General features: G+C 40.7%; 2 protein-coding genes across 2 annotated transcripts in view; both read right to left on the bottom strand.

The window, feature by feature from the left end:
* Positions 1 to 2,126: 2,126 nt before the first annotated feature.
* On the bottom strand, positions 2,127 to 16,288 carry LOC308285506 (gigaxonin-like). The gene is made up of 13 exons (XM_080726276.1): positions 16,283 to 16,288; positions 15,288 to 15,485; positions 13,405 to 13,519; positions 12,318 to 12,668; positions 10,801 to 10,869; positions 10,335 to 10,474; positions 9,012 to 9,133; positions 8,590 to 8,702; positions 6,701 to 6,850; positions 6,351 to 6,487; positions 4,553 to 4,690; positions 3,386 to 3,495; positions 2,127 to 2,890 (listed from the first exon to the last, which is right to left on the bottom strand). Exons 2-13 carry the CDS (start codon positions 15,470 to 15,472, stop codon positions 2,703 to 2,705), a joined length of 1,818 nt encoding a protein of 605 aa, XP_080582402.1. The 5' UTR covers positions 15,473 to 15,485; positions 16,283 to 16,288; the 3' UTR covers positions 2,127 to 2,702.
* An 826-nt stretch (positions 16,289 to 17,114) lies between these two features.
* cacnb2b (calcium channel, voltage-dependent, beta 2b) overlaps positions 17,115 to 18,213 on the bottom strand; it is a gene marked incomplete at both ends in the record, with an annotated part of 41,429 nt that continues 40,330 nt past the window's right edge. The window contains one exon of the mRNA XM_080725646.1: positions 17,115 to 17,125. Coding sequence (XP_080581772.1) covers positions 17,115 to 17,125 — 11 coding nt within the window. The remainder of the gene's footprint in view (positions 17,126 to 18,213) is intronic.

Here is an 18,213-nt window from a genome sequence, read left to right as displayed (position 1 = left end):
ACATAGCTTTCATGTGTATAGAAACACTTTTATGTAGCTTTTAAACAAATTTGATGAGACACAATTAGCAGGAATCACAGTGTTGTAAATGTATTTTCTAATAAACATTCCTATTCAAGGCTATCAATGTATGCTTTTTTAACATTTAAATTGCACTGTCCAGAAAATTGAACCAGAAGTCTAGAACACTATAAAATTGAAGCTGATAAAGGTGTCCCGTTACTGACACTATAACAGTGATTACTAAAATGCATTCTCTGGATAGGTTACCAGGGAAGTTCAATGTAATTGTAAAACGATGATAATGTTCACAAAGCATTATTATTTAAAGGGAATATTACTTTGTTGATTGTGTTGTGGTCTAGGCCAGGGTAATGAATATAAATAGGTACATTAATCTAAGAGCAATTTACATAGGAGTCAATCTAGACAACTATATTGGTTGCTTTTCAAAAATAATTAGGCCTAAATGAAAATAACTTGAAATTAGAAACGTCAGGAAAAGGAAGTAGAACAATCAAGAAATCACGAGTGAAGTAACTACTTTATTACCCTATAATGTACACTGTACTTATACAAGTCTTATATTCAAAAGCTATATTTGGAGCAACACAATTGCAAATTCAGCATTACTATCACTTTCAGAATATCTAAGCAGTAAAGAATTTAAGAAGGCATAATCATAATAAAAATAATCTGACTAAGCCATCTGCACTTAGACTGACTGGCTTAGCGTATCATAATAGTTTGAGTGTTTTGTTTTTTGCATTACCCTGCAAAAATTTAAGCTGCCTCCGTTTAGCTAGGGCAGACTGATTACGATTGGGTCCAACCAGTCATGGAGATGGGAGCAGTTAGGAATCAAATAAAATGTCAGTCTATTGATTGCCTGTTCTACATGAACATGCACATTCACAACTTGTGTTGCCTCCTCATTTAAGTCAACTGACCACCCTTGTGGGTGAACACAGCGATCATCCTGACATCATTATGCATTTGCTTACCCACACTTCGAAAGTGGGACTGCACCCTTTACCAAAAAGAAAATGTCCAGTGTCCACCAATTGTTCCTACTTACGCAGCACCCAACAAACCTATTTTAATTTATTGCTGAATGGTGTACAGTAATCAACTCCATCTCAAATTGGTTCAGCAGGTTGAGTGCCTGGCAAAAAAAAAAATGTGTGCAAAAATGGCAAAAAAATAAATGACTTGTTTTATTTACAAAGCACTTCCACTTGACAATTGCCTGTATCTCTATAGTCTGGTTTATCTTTTACCACACAACTGTGAGTGAACAGTCTGATCAGCCTACAGTCCACTTATTTAAGGGTAAAAAATATACTGTATATATATTTTAATTGTCATCACAGCAGCAGCTGTGGTTCTGTTGTCCATCAGTCCTTGGAGCAGCATGGAAATTGTCCTTCCAGTCCAAGGTAGAGCCATTTTCAAAGTGAATATAATGTCCTTTTGGTGGAGGCGATACGCAACTCTTGCAAGCACTTGTCATTCTTCGTAAGTATCATCATGGTAATAAGTCTCCAAAGTTTGACTTCTCGTCTAACACGGTAACCGTGTGTTAGTTATAGCTTGAATATTGCAGCCGGCAAAGCTGATACGGTAGTGGGGATCGCTTCTTGCTTTGATTGAGTCTCTTTCGCCATGATTTATTGATAGCATTCACCCCTTGTCCGTGGTTTTGTAGAAAGGTTACAACTTTGTTTTCCTTCAGGCATGTTCATTTGTAAATTAAGCCCAACTGCCCTGAATAACAAAATGACCACATCACTGTGTAACCTCATCCATAAATTATGTGTGCGTGCGTGGAATTGTAAGATCGAGTATACCAGCCAGCCGGGTTCTAAAGCTATAGATACAGACACAATCTTTCTTTTAAATATAAAACCTAAACCCTCCTCAATATAGACTTAAGGTATGGTCACACCAAAGTATGGTTGCCAGCTGATAACGGAATCCTCCTATGCATTTCAATGGCAATGGAGGGGATTTCTTTTTAGAAAATGGTAGATTTGTCAAAAAATTGCTCCATTCTCATTGAAATGCATTGGCAGAATCCACTTATCAGCTGGCAACCATACTTTGGTGTGACTTTTAGGGTTCTTACATTCCGCATAAACGGTAATAGTCAATGGTTAATTATATGTATTTACTAGTCTCGCGAGGCCAGACTGTTGCCTCCGCGATTTGGGCAAATGCTCCCGGCATACAGTCTGGCAAACGGAAATAGAAACAATGAGTGCGAGATAAAGCGGACGTGACGCAACCACTCTCTTGGTGCAGTAGCAATAACATGTCCTACTGGAAGTCTCCTTTCAATATTTTTTGGGGCATTATTTCGTCTTTCTCTGGTGTTATTGGTGTTACCTCCATGATGTTTTCAAACGTTTTCTTAAACTATACACTCATAACAAGAATAGGCCGCTCGAATGACTTTGTCTGTTTCCAATGGGACTACAGTTCAGTGCAGCAGCGGCTACTTCCGATACTCGCCGTCGCCGTTCGGGAGCTGCCGTTCCAGACTCTATATAGCATTCGGAGATTGTGGAATAGTTGTCTGGCTACGCGAGACTATGTATTTACACACATGTCACAGGAGTTGACTTGCATCCTTTCCCATGCAGTTAGTTGTCTGTCACACACTGAAAAGGACGATCTCCAAGCTCATTGCATTGCAGCGCTTAAGTGTGATGGTGACGGTTGCTGCTGCTGATAAGGCCCTGATACAACTGTAAAAGGAGCAGTCTGTAGTTAGCAATGCGCAGGACCGTGCATGATGTACTGTTGAGGTCGGTGGACAGCCATGGTTTGGTGTGGTGCCATGTCCCTGTGCTGCGCCGGAACTCTCGTATGTAGTCAAAGTTCCTATCTGTAAACACAGGAAGGGAGCATTGGTTTAACCGTTGCAATACAACTAGAGGACAGCCTTAATTACCACTTGAAATATTTATTCCACCTATCAATGCTTGCTGAAACACAATCAAGAATGCGTTTGATGAATCGCTTGAGCATTGTTCAAGAATAACTGCTCTGTCCATGTGCAGTATACAGTACGTTATGCTTGGGCAGAGGGATAAAGTGATGCATTATACTTGTCATCTGCATAGATTTAAGCATGTCCTGATGACAAGTGTCTAAATAATCTGATAGGCTGCGCGCGTCACACACACACACACACACACACACACACACACACACACACACACACACACACACACACACACACACACACACACACACACACACACACACACACACACACACACACACACACACACACACACACACACACACACACACACACACAATTCAATTGGCATGAGAAAACATATTACATTGCCTATAACAGTATGTGTTAACTGACCACAGTCCAAGTTTCCAACTACATAGATGCTAGCTCCAATGGGCACAGCTCCATACAGAAGGGAGGTGTTGGTTTGAATACACAGATTCTGGTCATCCAGATACTTCCACCTAGGAAACAGCACAGATACAGCACATGAGATACCGCAAGTACACATATTAATACAATGTTAATGTAAAATAGAATGAACATCTGGTAATTTACAAGGCTACTCCGTAGTATGACAGTGTCACGCAAAAAAACAAAACACACATTTCCAGTCAGTGACACAATAGGACTTTGTGTCACTCACTGCTCAGTGACTTACACCGATTGACCGTAGAATTATTTGCATATCTTAAGACAGTATGGTTATTGATCCAAAAGACAAGGTACAAGTGTGAGACAAGTAGGGCTGCCTGTCACGATATGACTTTTTAACATGACGATTAAATATCACTCAAATAATTGCGATTAACGATTTAATGTTTTTGTCGTTGACAATTACTGTACATTTCGGTTTGGCTTTTAGGCTTTGAAGTTGCACATGGTAGATATGACACATAACCTAAACATACAAAGTAATTACTCACTTATTTGACAACTTTATACTTAAAAAAGACTATCGATAGGATGCGACGCATTGTGAGCTTGTAGATCTGCTATTTCCAATATTTTTTTTACTTTAAACAAATATATATTAACATTTTTCAACATGGAAACGATTATGATTATTGTGAAAAATAATTGTGATTGTCAAATAAACGCGATTAAAGGAGTAGTTCACCCCCCAAATTACTTTTTGTTCTATTGATTACTCAGGCCATGGAGAGTAGAGTTCAATAATATTTTTTGGTTTTTGTCACATTCCTAAGACAAAAATGTGATAACAATAAATCTACCCCCATTGATTCCGGATGGTTGACCTGTTTCGAAACGGGTCACCATCCGGAATCAATGGGGGTAAATTTACTCGAATCAAAATTTTGTCTTAGGAATGTGACAAAAACCAAAAAATATTATTGAACTCTACTCTCCATGGCCTGAGTAATCAATAGGAAAAAAAAGTCATTTTGGGGGTGAACTACTCCTTTAAGTCAAATAATCGCAATTCTAGGATTATGTAATAATTGTGACAGCCCTAGAGACAAGTGTGAACTTGAAGTACTGTAGGTAGTTCTGACTGACCTCCTTATCTCAGAGTGGTATAACTCAGACTTGCAGGTGATGTCTGTGTCTTCAAGCTCTGGGTCGTCAGACTCGTGGGTTCTCACCCCGCCAAACACGTAGAGCTCCTGGCCCACACCGCACGCCACCGAGCCATACCTGGCAACACAGGACCATGGAGGGCATGGAAATAATCGTCAGTGAGGTGACTGTGACACTTTTTCGTTTGTTCGATTGGATTTGTGCTGTTACGACTGAGGTCATACTTCTGTTCTGTTGTATTTGTGTCAGGTGGGCTCCGTGTGCAAATGAGTGTGTGCGAGCCGAGGCCACCGATAGGATGGCCACCTGATAATTTGATCCTTCTTATTGGCTTCCCATACTTTATTGGTCATATTGTTCATTTTTAAAAACTTGAGGGGTAAAGCCTCTGAAACAAGGGCATGTTACTTACCATTGGTTGCAGCCGTGATTACTTATCCCTTACTGCTGTGATTGACAGGATACAACCATTTGATCAACACAGGTTTCTATGCACCATTGATAAATGAGGGCCACAGTGTCCAGGCAAACCACAACCTCCTCCCCTGATTTCTCACATGCCCCTCTTCTAGCGCCACCATGAGGTTGCTTTTTGCAGACTCTTATCTCCGGCACTGTTGCCCCTATGCATGCCAAACTTTGCACACACACTCCTTGGCTGGCAAACCCACAACCTCCGCCCCTGATTCCTCACATGCCGCTCTTCTAGCGCCACCATGAGGTTGCTTTTTGCAGACAGACAACATTATGCGACCTGACAGTCGATTATCTCCCGATTAGGGAGTCTTACTGGTAACTGTTAAGATCTGTACCAGTGATCAAGCTGTGTAACATGTCATAAGTATGGACGTTGCTTCAAAATGACACTTCGGTAAGAGAGGATTGTTCCCTATTCTCAAGCTGATCCACCCCTCCTTTCCTGATTGATTGATTGAATATTTTATTCGACAAATGAACAGTGCAAGTACAGTCAAAACATTTTTTATCACTTCTTGCCTGTCTGTGGGAGGCAAGAAGTGAATTTGCCCTGAAAGTTGAATTTTCAGGGCTGCATCAAATGCACACCTCCTTCCTCTGGGTAGTGACTAAGGCGCGAGGAACCGACGCGAGTGAGGAACGTGAGGATGGAAATATTTGAATTGGACTTTGGCTTCTTAAACACCGTTCCGTTCTATGACGTAACGATAACCCTAGCTTTTCCGTCCCTGATATCATGTTGTTTCGCTCCTCCTGGTAAATTACACTCTCACTCCAGAGGGAATGCCCTGAACGATATGTGGTATGGAAAGAGAGATTATTGTTAGATTGTTGTTAGATTATTGTTATTTTTATTTAACCCTCCCCCAGCTATGTAATATGAGTTGTGTTTTTGCTACGGACCGCCTCTGTGAGTGGCTAATCTCTGGCACGGTTGGACCGATCGTCATGAAACCTTGCACGCACACACCCACTGCTACTACTCCTACAGATTTTGTCCAAAGCCAACACAAAATCTGTACACATTATGTATGTGATCAAGATGTATCAGTCAGATTTATCAGATTCCATTCTGATTGGCTACGACTGGCTTTCAAAGTTCACAGTAGGGTCTTGTTTTACACAAGATGGCACAATTGCCGTGAAACACACACACACACACACACACACACACTCCCAGTAGGCCAAGGAATAACCGTCACCCCAACATTTTCAAATCAACCTCATGGTGATGATATAACAGACCACTTGTTTCTGTGCATTTTATTCTTGAACTGTTTGTCATACAATAACATTTTACCTCCTGTCTCTCAAGGGGGAGATGCTGGTCCACTGCTGGGTCTTTGGGTCAAAGCATTCAACAGAGTCGTACAGCTTCCCATAGGATCCTCCACCCATTGCATAGATCTTCTTATTCATAGTGGCATAGCATCCAATCTGGCCAATATGATACATCAAACAATATGATATATTGTTGTATTGTGAAAAGGGAGCAACACTGATTAAATTATAACTCTGCACCCAACCTGAGACAGATTGGTTACATAGTCATATCTAGCCATAAATAGCTTTTTATTTGTTTTAATGTGATCATAAGTAAGTATTCAATAAATCTGTTAGTGATTGTGTGAATATAATTCTGTAACCTACCTTGCGGACCATGTTCATACTGGTTTGCAGTGTCCAGGTGTTGCAGTAAGGGTCATACACCTCCACTGTCAGCAACTCCGTTTTGTTGTCTTCTCCTCCCATAACGTAGATCCTCCCATCCAACTCGGCCACACCAAAGTTCTTACGGGCCTGGATACAGTAAAGTAACAAGGCTGTCAGTGGGCCACAAAATCCCCCTTGCAAATGCCGAATTCAAACCGAGAATGTGGCGAGTTTCAATGTAAAGTCTAGGGGGATAAGCGATCGACACTTCCCCCATCGTAAAGTAGGCATACACTTGTCGACATTACAGACAAAGGCTACTGTACAGCGGTAGCAAATAAACGTTTTAAACTAGCAGTTGTAGGTGTGACATTAATCAAGATTGAACAACTGCATGGTTCCTTTATGAACAAGCATCTCCTCCTCCCTGTCTTGTGAGCTGCTGGCTGCAGCCAGACCACCAGGGCTCTCGCTGGAGCACAACTCTTATTTAAAAGAGTGTCACTCATAACATCAGACATGTCCAATTTACTACATTTGGCTAAATGTTTGCACTACAGACTTTCTCAGTTGCTGGTGTGAACTCAGCAGGTCAATAGCAGCAAAAACAGTGCATCTACAAGCTGACAATGCACTGCATTGCAGCTTGTAGATCTGTTATTTTTGGTCAAGAGATTTGGTCCAGAGGGGGGTTAAAGGTCTCGTGTCTTGCTTAAGGACACTTTTACATGCAGAGAGGGATCGACACAGGAACCTTACAGCTCACAAATGGCAGCTCTACCTTCTGAGCCACTACCCATTATAATAGACTAAGCACTTGTTTTATTTACATTCAAACATCATCCCCAGGAGACAGAGTTCAAGGTATATCCAAAATGTGTCCTCTCGACACTTCCTGTATCTGCATGAAGTAGGTGACCACCTTTTTAGTAGACCATAAGCAGGTTGGAGGCAATTATTTCCAATGGAAGAGTGAACGTGAACACCGCTTGAACGAATATTGGATCAAATAGTCACAAGCCACTCAATCTTCAAGAATTTCATATTATTATTATTATTATTTTTTCCAGAAGCAAATCAAAAGAAAATCAACATTATTGACCTTTCTCTGTCCCAGCACACTCTCGCACCAGTAAACATAGTATGTTTGCGAGAACTGACACTGCCCACTTAGGAGACCATGTAGGATTTGTGATTTAACCCATCCTAAGAGCAGTGGGCAGCTGTTCCCTGGGTTCACTCAGCCTTCAGGCACTCTTCCACTTTTTGTTGAACACTGACATCTAGTGGCCATAAGAGACCTAATTGTACCAATTGCAAAATGTTGCTGAAGCTGAAACATAACATGCAGTAAAGCAGCCATTATATAATAAATGTGATTCTAAATATGTTCCCAGGCACTATGGAATTTTGGGATTGCTAGCATCTGCTGCGGCAGGCAGGCCAAATGGGTAGAGACACTAGCCTGGCGTTGCTCATAGTAATTCCTCACTGCGTATTGGATATTAGTCTGGACTCACGGGCAGAATTTTCATTTCCAAGGGGTGGGTTAAAAAAATGGCTCTGGACACGATTGGTTAGACAAGACCAATGCTGGGCGCTGATTGGTTGCAGCACATTTTGGAGGAGAGGAAATGGATTCACAATTGAGCGGCGGCAGACCCATATTCACCAAGGGCAATCTTTTTTTGCCCAGGTGGATTGGTCTGGTTCCAGGCTATAGAGAGACTACTATAACCATAAGATTACTAGTCTGTTCTTGCAACAGTTAAAGGGTCCATGAGCAAGACATTAAAACGATGCCTACAGTATAAAGTTAATTTGGACTTTTCCAAGACTGTGTGTGCATGTACGTATATATCAATGCACTGGTTATTATAGTATACCTGTGTCATGGGCGATATGGTGCTCCAGGAGTTGGAATCAGGGTCATATTTCTCCCCAGTATCCAGAACCGTACCGTGTTCGTCCCTACCACCCATCACAAAGATATAGCCGTCTGATTGAAGAAGAAAATAAGACATGAATGTGATTTTATATAATTTAGGCAGCATTTTATGTAAATCAATTGATTCATGATTTTATTTTATATAAATCATAGATGGATTCATGATGTATTAATCATTGTCAGGGGTTGACACAAAGGTCTCATGCTCACTTGCCCGAAAAGTAAATCGTCCATTATAAAATGATAGGTAAATGTGTAATTATCGTTCAATTAAACACTTTTTTTGTTTTACTTTCTGGGACCGCGTTTCATTTCAATTGTTTATTCTCTTGTCAAATCCTGCCATCATATAGTTCTAACCTGCAGCAATCGCCCCATGGTCCACACGGCGAGTGCTCATTGGCTGAAGATCAATCCAGGCCCTTCTGCTTGTTTCATTGAGCGGACAAATACATCGCACCGTCGCACATGGCCTTCCGTTCCTGCGGAGGAGAGAACAGCCAAACAGGATGTGTGAGTTGAAGGTGTATTCCAAGAGTCTTCCACAGGGGGTCCGTGATCCCTAGGGGGTCCTCAGAGTTACTAAAGCGGGCGCCAACTCAGCCAAGTCTTCGTGTGATAGGAACATTAACCACTTGAACCCTAGAATCCCTATTCCGGAGAGAACTTTAGATAAAAATAGCCAATCTACAAGCTCACAATGCCTCTGCATTGTGAGCTCGGTGGATCGGCTATTTACGGCAAAGATGTTTGGTGTAGAGGGAACAAGAGCAGAGCAAGTACAGAGCAACAGGTCAGGTTTACTAAGTATTGACTGTTTAAGTGGTTACATGTCTGAAAATACACATTAACATGAATCCAACAAACACTAACGATAGTGCAACACAGTTGTATACAACATGTAGTGCAACACAGTTGTATACAACATGTAGTGGGAATCCCTGCTTCATCTCTCTCTCTCAGCTAAGGGGTCCTTGGTCTGAAAAACGTTGAAGAATGAAGACCCAAGCTTAATCTTCAGCTGAAATGATTGTGGATACGGGCAGGCGGGTCAACAACACACTCAAAAAGAAACAACAACAGTGTGGTAGCTCATCTCTTTCTCTCCTCTCCTAGAATCAATCAGAGGTTGTGTTCAATGTGTTTTTTTTGGGGGGGGGGGGGGTTGCTGGTTCAGCTAGTGATTTCATAGGTGTTGCTGAAACATTAAGCAATCAATGCATGTAGATCAATGTGACATTTGAGAGTGTGTGTGGTTTCTGATTCTCTCATACAAGTGTCACTCATTTTGATTTGGCCACTGGGAAAGTTTAAAGCCTCACTGTATTTTGTTCAGTCTGTATTTTAATACAATATAGCTTACTCAATTGGGGTAGTTGTATTTTGTAAAAGGTCACTCACCTAGACAGTAGACACTGGATCTGACACAAATTTGGACCTAATGGTCAAGATCCTAATGGCTGATACTAATGACCGCCTCCATTAGCTCAATGTTAAAAAAATCAGCACTTTAGCAGGAAACCTGGGTTCAAATCCGGGTAAGAGGAGGAAAGTTACATAGAGCTGCTTTAAGGCAACTAAGCCAGGCACATAACCTCCACTTACTCCCATGGAGGACAGGTGAAGGTGTGTTAACAGTTTGAATGAGATACACATACACACTTGGCTAAAACAGCTACTTACTTTTCTCCCCCTGCAATAACAATGCACTCGGAGTAGCCTCGTGTTTTAAACCAGGGGGCCTCTGTCTTTGGGATTCCATCCAAGGCAGTTGGCTCATGGTAATCTCGGATCACCTCCCTCATCAAGGGCTCTCGCTCTGCCTGATGGTATCAAATGCAAAACAAATCGCGGTTAGTCACACGCTCGTCAAAGCAATTTAGGTATGCCATTGTCAAAGAAGCCTTGTTGGAGAGCAATGGTAAGGTGTAAAGTATATTAGTATTATTATTTAAACTAATAATGAATAAATACTAGACTAGACTAAAATGTTAGGTACGGACTAGTGGAGAAGAGGTCCAGTAGAACTACTACCAAACATTTTAGTAGACTACATCAACTGTAGATCAAGACATACAAAGAAATCATCAATACTAGGAGGGGGGTTCATTTATTTTGGCAAGCTATTATGCTGCAACATAATTATGACCTGTTCTCTCAAATAGCTTGCATCGAGGGCCTGCCACCACACTGCAGACATCACCTCCTTCATGTGCACCTGGCAGGGAAAACGACATTAGTTTAAGTCCCTTAGTTGCTTCCCTGAACAAACCTAGATATAGGTTTAGTATAATAATACTACTTAATAGTATATAGAATGTAGAATGTTTATGAGTGTACTGGTCCCTTCAACCGCTTGATGTTGTTCCTCATAGCTAGCCAAACAGAAAAAGAAAAGTGTGGGTTTCCTCCTTCACTTTTTAATAATAAATAATTATCCATTTCCTCCCACAAGTGAAATTCATTTTTCAGCTTCACCCGAGTGCTTCTCAGGTGAGCTGGGGAGAAGTTAGGTGTTTTGGTGGCTTGCTCAGCCATTAAACATTCTCTACAACGTGTAGAGTCTACACATGGCCGGGAACTGGAATCAAACCTGGGATTTTCTGCTTCCCAGGCGGGATCTCTACCATCTAATTAAAGTAGATTACTTTTTGTACGTCCCGTTCTGGCTGAGGGTTGAAAGTGGTCCAGTCAAAAGAAAAAAGAGGACTTGATGAAGAAAAATACAAAATAAAATATTTATAGGCTATGCAAAACAATTATATCAGGGAAGGTCATACAGCATTTCTGGCTTTACCATAACGTCAAAGCTGCTAAAAGCCAGTGCTTAAAGATGTGTCCATGGCTACCACTGTTGGCAAAGGTTCACTGCAGCCATCCATTTTGAGCTTGAGAGAGATAAATTGCAAGATGCGTTTGTGGCACAAATCATATGTGGCACAAATCATAATTAAACCAGCTTGCATGGTGAAACACTGGTTCTATGGAATCTATCTATGCATGGAAGTTATTCAATTCAAGGGGCAGCACTTTTTGAGCTAACAGTGCCTTTCTGCCATGGGTTTAACTTTCTATGGTAAAGGTGCGATGGTACGCTCCTCTTCTCAGCGGCCGAGTATCGGCTTCAGTGTTCGACGTCCACCGTTTTTGGCAGACCTCAAGTGGAGAATATTTTTACTTTTGGGAGAGAAGCATCACTAATCAATGTCACAATCATTGAGCAGAGGCAAATCGCTCATTGCATGTGTAGTGCACTCGACATAATAAATACAATATGTGTGTAAACACTTTGACACTAACCCAGGGAGAGCCAGGTATCGAAATGGGAATTTTCTGTTTCCCGAGCGACAGCACTACCTCTTGAGACAATGCTGCCCCTAATTTTCAAACACTTTTGTAATACATTTATATTTGTAACCATTTCAAAATGTTAAGACTTTTTTTTTTCTCTCTTTTCTTTTTTATGTAATGATTCATATTTAAAGCAATTCACTCAGAATGCATTTAAAAGGCAATTAAGTGATCACCTCTTCAATCGTCAATTTATTACTTAACAAAAACACTGTTAAAAGTATATGTTACACAAAGAAATGTTTCATTATACATTCCTCTTTGTTTTCCACCTGCAGAAGGCATAGAGTAAAGAGTCTCACCTAGTACACCCACCTTGCGTTCCTGAGGGTCATGGGCACACCAGCGTACCACAGCCTCCAAAATGTATCTCTCGCTTCCCACATTCAGCTTCTCCATAGCCAACAGCTCACAGAGTTGTTCCAGTGGCAGTTCCCGGAACTCCTCGGTGACTGCCACATCCCGGAAGTGTGTATGGAGATACTCAGTGGCGACATGGTGGACATGGTGAAGACAGTAGTGCAGGGAGAAAAGCCGGATGCCAATACAGTTCTCTGCGGTGATGCAATTTTCCAGGAATTGACAGCAGAGGGACTTCAAGTCGGTCAGGAGCAGCACGTCAGATGCCTTTACCATGTCCTGGATGGTCTCTTCGCTCAGAGTTATCTGCGTGCAAACGGCAGGAGATTGTATGCATGTGTAGGTTTACAAATTACGATAGCCCACATTAGGGCTGCACTACATGGACAACATTTCATAGCTCTGTATTTATGCCAAATATTACGGTATCGATACGATATTACCGTAGGCGTACACATTTCATATTCAACATGTTAAGTGTTGCAACAGCGAAAAAGCATTATTCAAACAGCATTAAAAAGTCAATATCACTCTTGATTTTAAGTGAGTTTGGGTTGCCACACTTGTTATTTGATATTCTAAGTGTAGCAAGAGTGAAAACTAAGCATTCTTTAAAAAATATACATGGGAAAAAGGGAATGATATGGGCATCTTTTGGACGATATGTCACCCAGGCCGATATATCAACCATATCGTTGCCTTTTGTGATACTGATATTGCGCATGGTCATACCGTGATGACGATACAATAACGATATATTGTGCAGCACTAGCCCACATATGTTGTACGATCAATCCAACAGAGTAAGTTCACAGCACAGATACAGTTTTCTGTCACAGCAGCACAGTAAGCACAGGTCTCGGCTCATCAAAGGCGAGTGTCGGTATAGAATTAATCGCTTCTATAACTAACTAATACATGTTTTAAATCCAATCTGAAAACAGTCAACAACAGTCAAATTGAAAAAATATAAATAAAATAAAATAATGAGCATATCACTACTAGTTGAAAAAAGGAAGAATCACTCAATGTCCACACTCACTTCTCCACTGAAGATATAGTCAAGGATCTCTTTCATGATAGGCATGGAGACTTCCTGTAACTCGATTCTGTACGTTGACCCATCTTCCTTTGGAGGATTGTAGTTCAACTTGGCCCTATTGATATGGAATTAACAGTAAATGGTACATTTATATAGCGCCTTTATCCAAGACGCTTTACGGAGATTGTGCATTACATTCACCCATTCGCACACACACATTCATACACCAAAGACGGAGGAAACCATGCAACGCACCAACCTGCTCACCGGGAGCAACTAGGGGTTCAGAGTCTTGCTCAAGGACTCTTCAACACTAACTCTGGGGAGCCCGGCCCGGGATCGAACTGGGAACCCTTCGGGAACCCTCCGTGTTATAAGACAGCAACTCTACCCCTGAGACACTGCCAATAGTGTGTTCTTAATTCCTTACTAAAATGGTAAATGGTGCATTTATATAGCGCTTTTATCCAAAGCGCTTTACATAGATTGTGCATTACATTCACCCATTCACACACACATTCATACACCGGTGGCGGCAAGGCACCAACCTACTGACTGGGAGCAATTAGGGGTTCAGAGTCTTGCCCAAGGACTCTTCGACATTAACTCGCCCCTTACTGTAGTACAAATGACGTAGTTTACTGATCATGTGTTATCTTTCCTAATGTTTTTTTTTTCTTCTCTCTTTCTCTGGTTGTTGTTTTTGTCTATTATATTTCCTTTTATGCCGTTTCTGTATTTTTATTTATTTATTGCACAGCTGCTCCCCTTGTTGTATTCTATTGTATTGTTCCTATTGAACTTTTAAATCTGTTAATTAATTACCTCTTCCAATAAGGAAAGGATTCCAAATAAGCCTGCTGGCTTCTTCCTTTCCACTGTATTTTGTTTCCATGAATATGTATTATATTTTCTATAACAATGTGCTAATAAACTAAACTAAACTAATAGTCTATGTGAATTAGATACAGGAGGACATCATCAATAATCATAGTGTACCATCGTAATGTACCGTAATTGCTGGACTATAAGCCGCACCTGAATATAAGCTGCACCAGCTAAATTTAGAAAAAAAATCACACCCGTGTGAACTGAGCGGTGGTCGTGGAGGCTGTGCAACAGCACTACTGGGTGGGTGCAGCGGGGTTAGTGTGCTTTACAATGCTGTAGTTTCTTCACACACTCTAATTTATTTGACCCTAAAACATTCAGTTTGTTAATAATAATAATAATAATACTTGACCACACATGCTGACCCACCCTTCCCCCCTGTGTGTGTGTGTGTGTGTGTGTGTGTGTGTGCGTGTGTGTGTGTGTGTGTGTGTGTGTGTGTGTGTGTGTGTGAGAATAACAGCGCCCCTCCCTTAACATGTGTGGTCAGAAAAGGTACTGCAGGCTTGAGGCTACATACACGGACGGCCGGACGCATACCCACACACACGGCCACGTATAGGAGACGGTGTGACCACCGCTCAAAAACAAATGTTTACATATACAAGCCGCACCTGACTATAAGCCGCAGGTGTCCCTCCTGCTTCCCGCTAGAACGCCCCTGGTGGCCGTTAGCTGTATAAATCTACTGTATATATAAATCCTTGTTAAAGACCATTGTAAAACGAACTAACTGGCCGTTTGCTGTACAAATCTTTATATAAGCCGCATCGTTGTATAAGCCGCAGGGTTCAAAACATGGGAAAAAAGCCATGGCTTATAGTCGGGCAATTACAGTTTATCTTACTGTATGTTCAGAGATCACAGTTGAGTTCTGAAAGCCTATGGCGAGCATTCTGAGCAACCCTGCATGTGTATGATAAGGTTTGGGCAAAATGGTCAAAGAATAAACTGAGGCAGACAACAGAAAACATCACGTCTTGTTGTTTTACCTGATATAAGGGCTGGCCGCAGCCAGAATGGTTTTCTGGACAGGGAGCTCCTCTCCATCGACCACCAACAGTGCATCATGAAAACACTGCTGTTGCCAGAAGGAACGCAGGACCGAGAGCAGTTTCTGGGAATGTAGTGGGTCCAAGATCTTGGCACCAGATGCAGACACATCCGAGTCCGGCATGTCTAGCCCAGTACTAGCAGAACAAGACAAGACAGAACCAGTGGTGTAAAAAGTACACAAATGTTTTTACTTGAGTAAAAGTATCAATATTGCAATGTAGATATACTCTGTTAGGGTTTTTGATTGATTGATTGAAGACTTTATTAGAAGTTTGCATAGGAAAAGGTACAGTTTCATGACGGTACAGTTCAAAGGTACAAGGTCTACTAAAAGGAGATCCATGAAAAGACTAAGCTTATTTCCACTGGAAACCATTGAAGTATCTCATATAACATTGACCTCACACCAAAATACCTAGAGTGGAATCCGCCAATGTATTTCAATGAGAATGGAGCGTGTTAGAAATCCTCTACTGGCAAAAAAAAACAAGTATTGGAAATTAGAAATACTCAAGTAAAGTACAAATACCTCAACATTTTTGCTTAAGCAGACTACTCAAGTAAAATGTACTTAGTTATTTTACACCCCTGGACAGTCACAGAACTAATGGTAGCCAAGCTAGCTCCTCCATGAAAACACAAACATTGTTTTGTGCAAAATCGTAGATCAATAAGATCATGTCTCTCTCTCTAGATCAATAAGATCATGTCTCAGACAGTTAACCATCGGAACCTACTGGACACAATTAGTGTTGCCAATCATAGCAGGCTCAGGCTGCTGCTGCTGTGTTGTGTTGTGTGAGTAGTATTGGGTCTCTCAGATTATAAATCGTTATTATTTATAATTATTGTTAAAACGAATAATATCTGTTCAACCAAAATAAGCAGCAAAAAGGCTGTAATTAAACGGAAAGCAACTGTGTTTACTTACTCAACTGCCGCCTCTGTATTTCCAAACGTTGACTGCGCAGTCTGCGCTTGTGCGCAATGGCGGAAATAAGCTCTTCTTCTTTGAAGGGATTTTACGGCGGTTGGCATCCGTGTGTTGCATTACCGCCACCTACTGGAATAATATCTTCACAGTCTTAGCCGGGCTTGGCCACTGGCCAGGCTACTAATGCAGCTATAGACCTACTATTTAAACTGCAGTTGTTTTAGAAGCATCCCCACCTTGTTCTAACATGGGTGGATTGTTTAGCCGTGCTAGGCTACCAATCCAGTTATAGTTCAACTTTCAGCATTATTCTAACAAACTTCCCAGCCTTATGACACGATCACTGAAGATCCCATCTACCTTTTCCACTGCCCTCATTCCTATCACAAACTTCTCTTCAAACTGACTGTAATTAATTAAATAGCTATTTCTGTTGTTACTCTTTTTACTTTTACGTTCGTATCCTCTCAGTAGTCCTCCTCAGTTTGAGGAGGACTACTGAGAGGATCACTTTTCGACATTAAATCTTTTACTCCCAGTCTCCCACTACACCAAGCACCCTCAACTAGTCTTGCCACAATAGTGGCTATTCATAAGCATTGCTTATGATGGGGGAAAAAATACCAAAAACACACACCAACAACAACAAAAACATATTTAATGTCTTCAAGATCTGTGGAGCACTGATGTGGCTTGTAGGCAAAGTACACACCAGCAAATGAAATAGTAGCATAAATTAATTAGCAAGACAGTCAAACTGTAGTTCCCAAAACTCAATACAACTACAATGTTATGTTTGTAACACAAAACAATTCAGTTTGACATGGCATCACTTCTTTCCTTCCAAATTAACACAATCATTAAGAATGTCAAATCACACGATGAACTAAATAAGTGGTATTAATCCAAACCAACTCCTGCAATAAAAAGGAAAATGACCAAAAGAGCAAAGTAAATGAAAGGAACAGTCAGTTCAGGTTGACAGAACCACAGTCTTCACAAATCAAATCAATCACAGGTAAAGTTCTACCGAACAGTGCAACAGGCTCTCAACGTTCTCCGTACACTAAACTAACAAGGCAATTATGATGTATATACAAATGCATAGTTTGTATCCAAGCTAAATATATACATGTACTGTGTATATACTGTATACACACATACACACACACACATACTGTACATATACTGTATATCATAAGTAAGATGCATAGAGTATCCAGTAGCCTACATAGCACAATACAAGTCAATGTCTCAATCAAACAAAACAACAAATTAATCATGCTTCCAGACAGCTTCCACTTTCATTAGAGGTGGTCGCAAAATATGACTACATTTTACAATCATATGTAGAAAAATAGTTTAGTACCTTCTTTTTTTAATTTAATGTGTTTATTTTACCAATGTGGGAAATAAATTATTGGCATTTGAAGGAATGTACCGTTTGAATTTGAAATACACATTATGAAACATGATACAGAAAAAAGTGAATTCACCGTTGTGCACAGATATTTGGTCATTTTGATTTGTATGATAGTTTGACTAACATTTCCCTTTTTTATGAAAAAGAGATAAAAAATGATTTCAATTGCATAAGATATCAAATATACACAGGAAACAGCAAATACAAGTGAGCAAATAAAAGTATGTTGGATTACCTTGACTTTCACACTTCTAACAAATATTATACTCTCACATAAGAGGCGTGTAGTTCAGCTGATATCAAAGAAATGACAGGAAAAAAAGTGAGCACAACATTGAGAGAAAGTTATTTTGAACAAAATAAAGAATAACACCTCATCCCGACATTCAGCGATGCGAGCGAACAAGAAAAAGTGATAAAAAAGACAGCAGCCACATTGGAAAGAAATTGGGCCACTTCCTTACTTCCTTCACAGGTGTTACCACTTAGCAATGATACTAATGAA

This window comes from Nannobrachium achirus (assembly GCF_963921795.1).
Source record: "Nannobrachium achirus genome assembly, chromosome: 5".
Taxonomy (NCBI): Eukaryota; Metazoa; Chordata; class Actinopteri; order Myctophiformes; family Myctophidae; genus Nannobrachium; species Nannobrachium achirus.
This window is presented reverse-complemented; position numbering and strand designations above follow the sequence as displayed.

What these genes read in the sequence shown, in the direction of transcription:
- LOC308285506 (XM_080726276.1), bottom strand. Translation starts at nt 15,472, where the DNA reads ATGCCGGACTCGGATGTGTCTGCATCTGGTGCCAAGATCTTGGACCCA. An exon ending in GCGGCCAGCCCTTATATCAG is followed by an intron (nt 13,520 to 15,287) that starts GTAAAACAACAA and finishes CCATATCAATAG; the next exon opens with GGCCAAGTTGAACTACAATC. An exon ending in ACTATATCTTCAGTGGAGAA is followed by an intron (nt 12,669 to 13,404) that starts GTGAGTGTGGAC and finishes GTTTGCACGCAG; the next exon opens with ATAACTCTGAGCGAAGAGAC.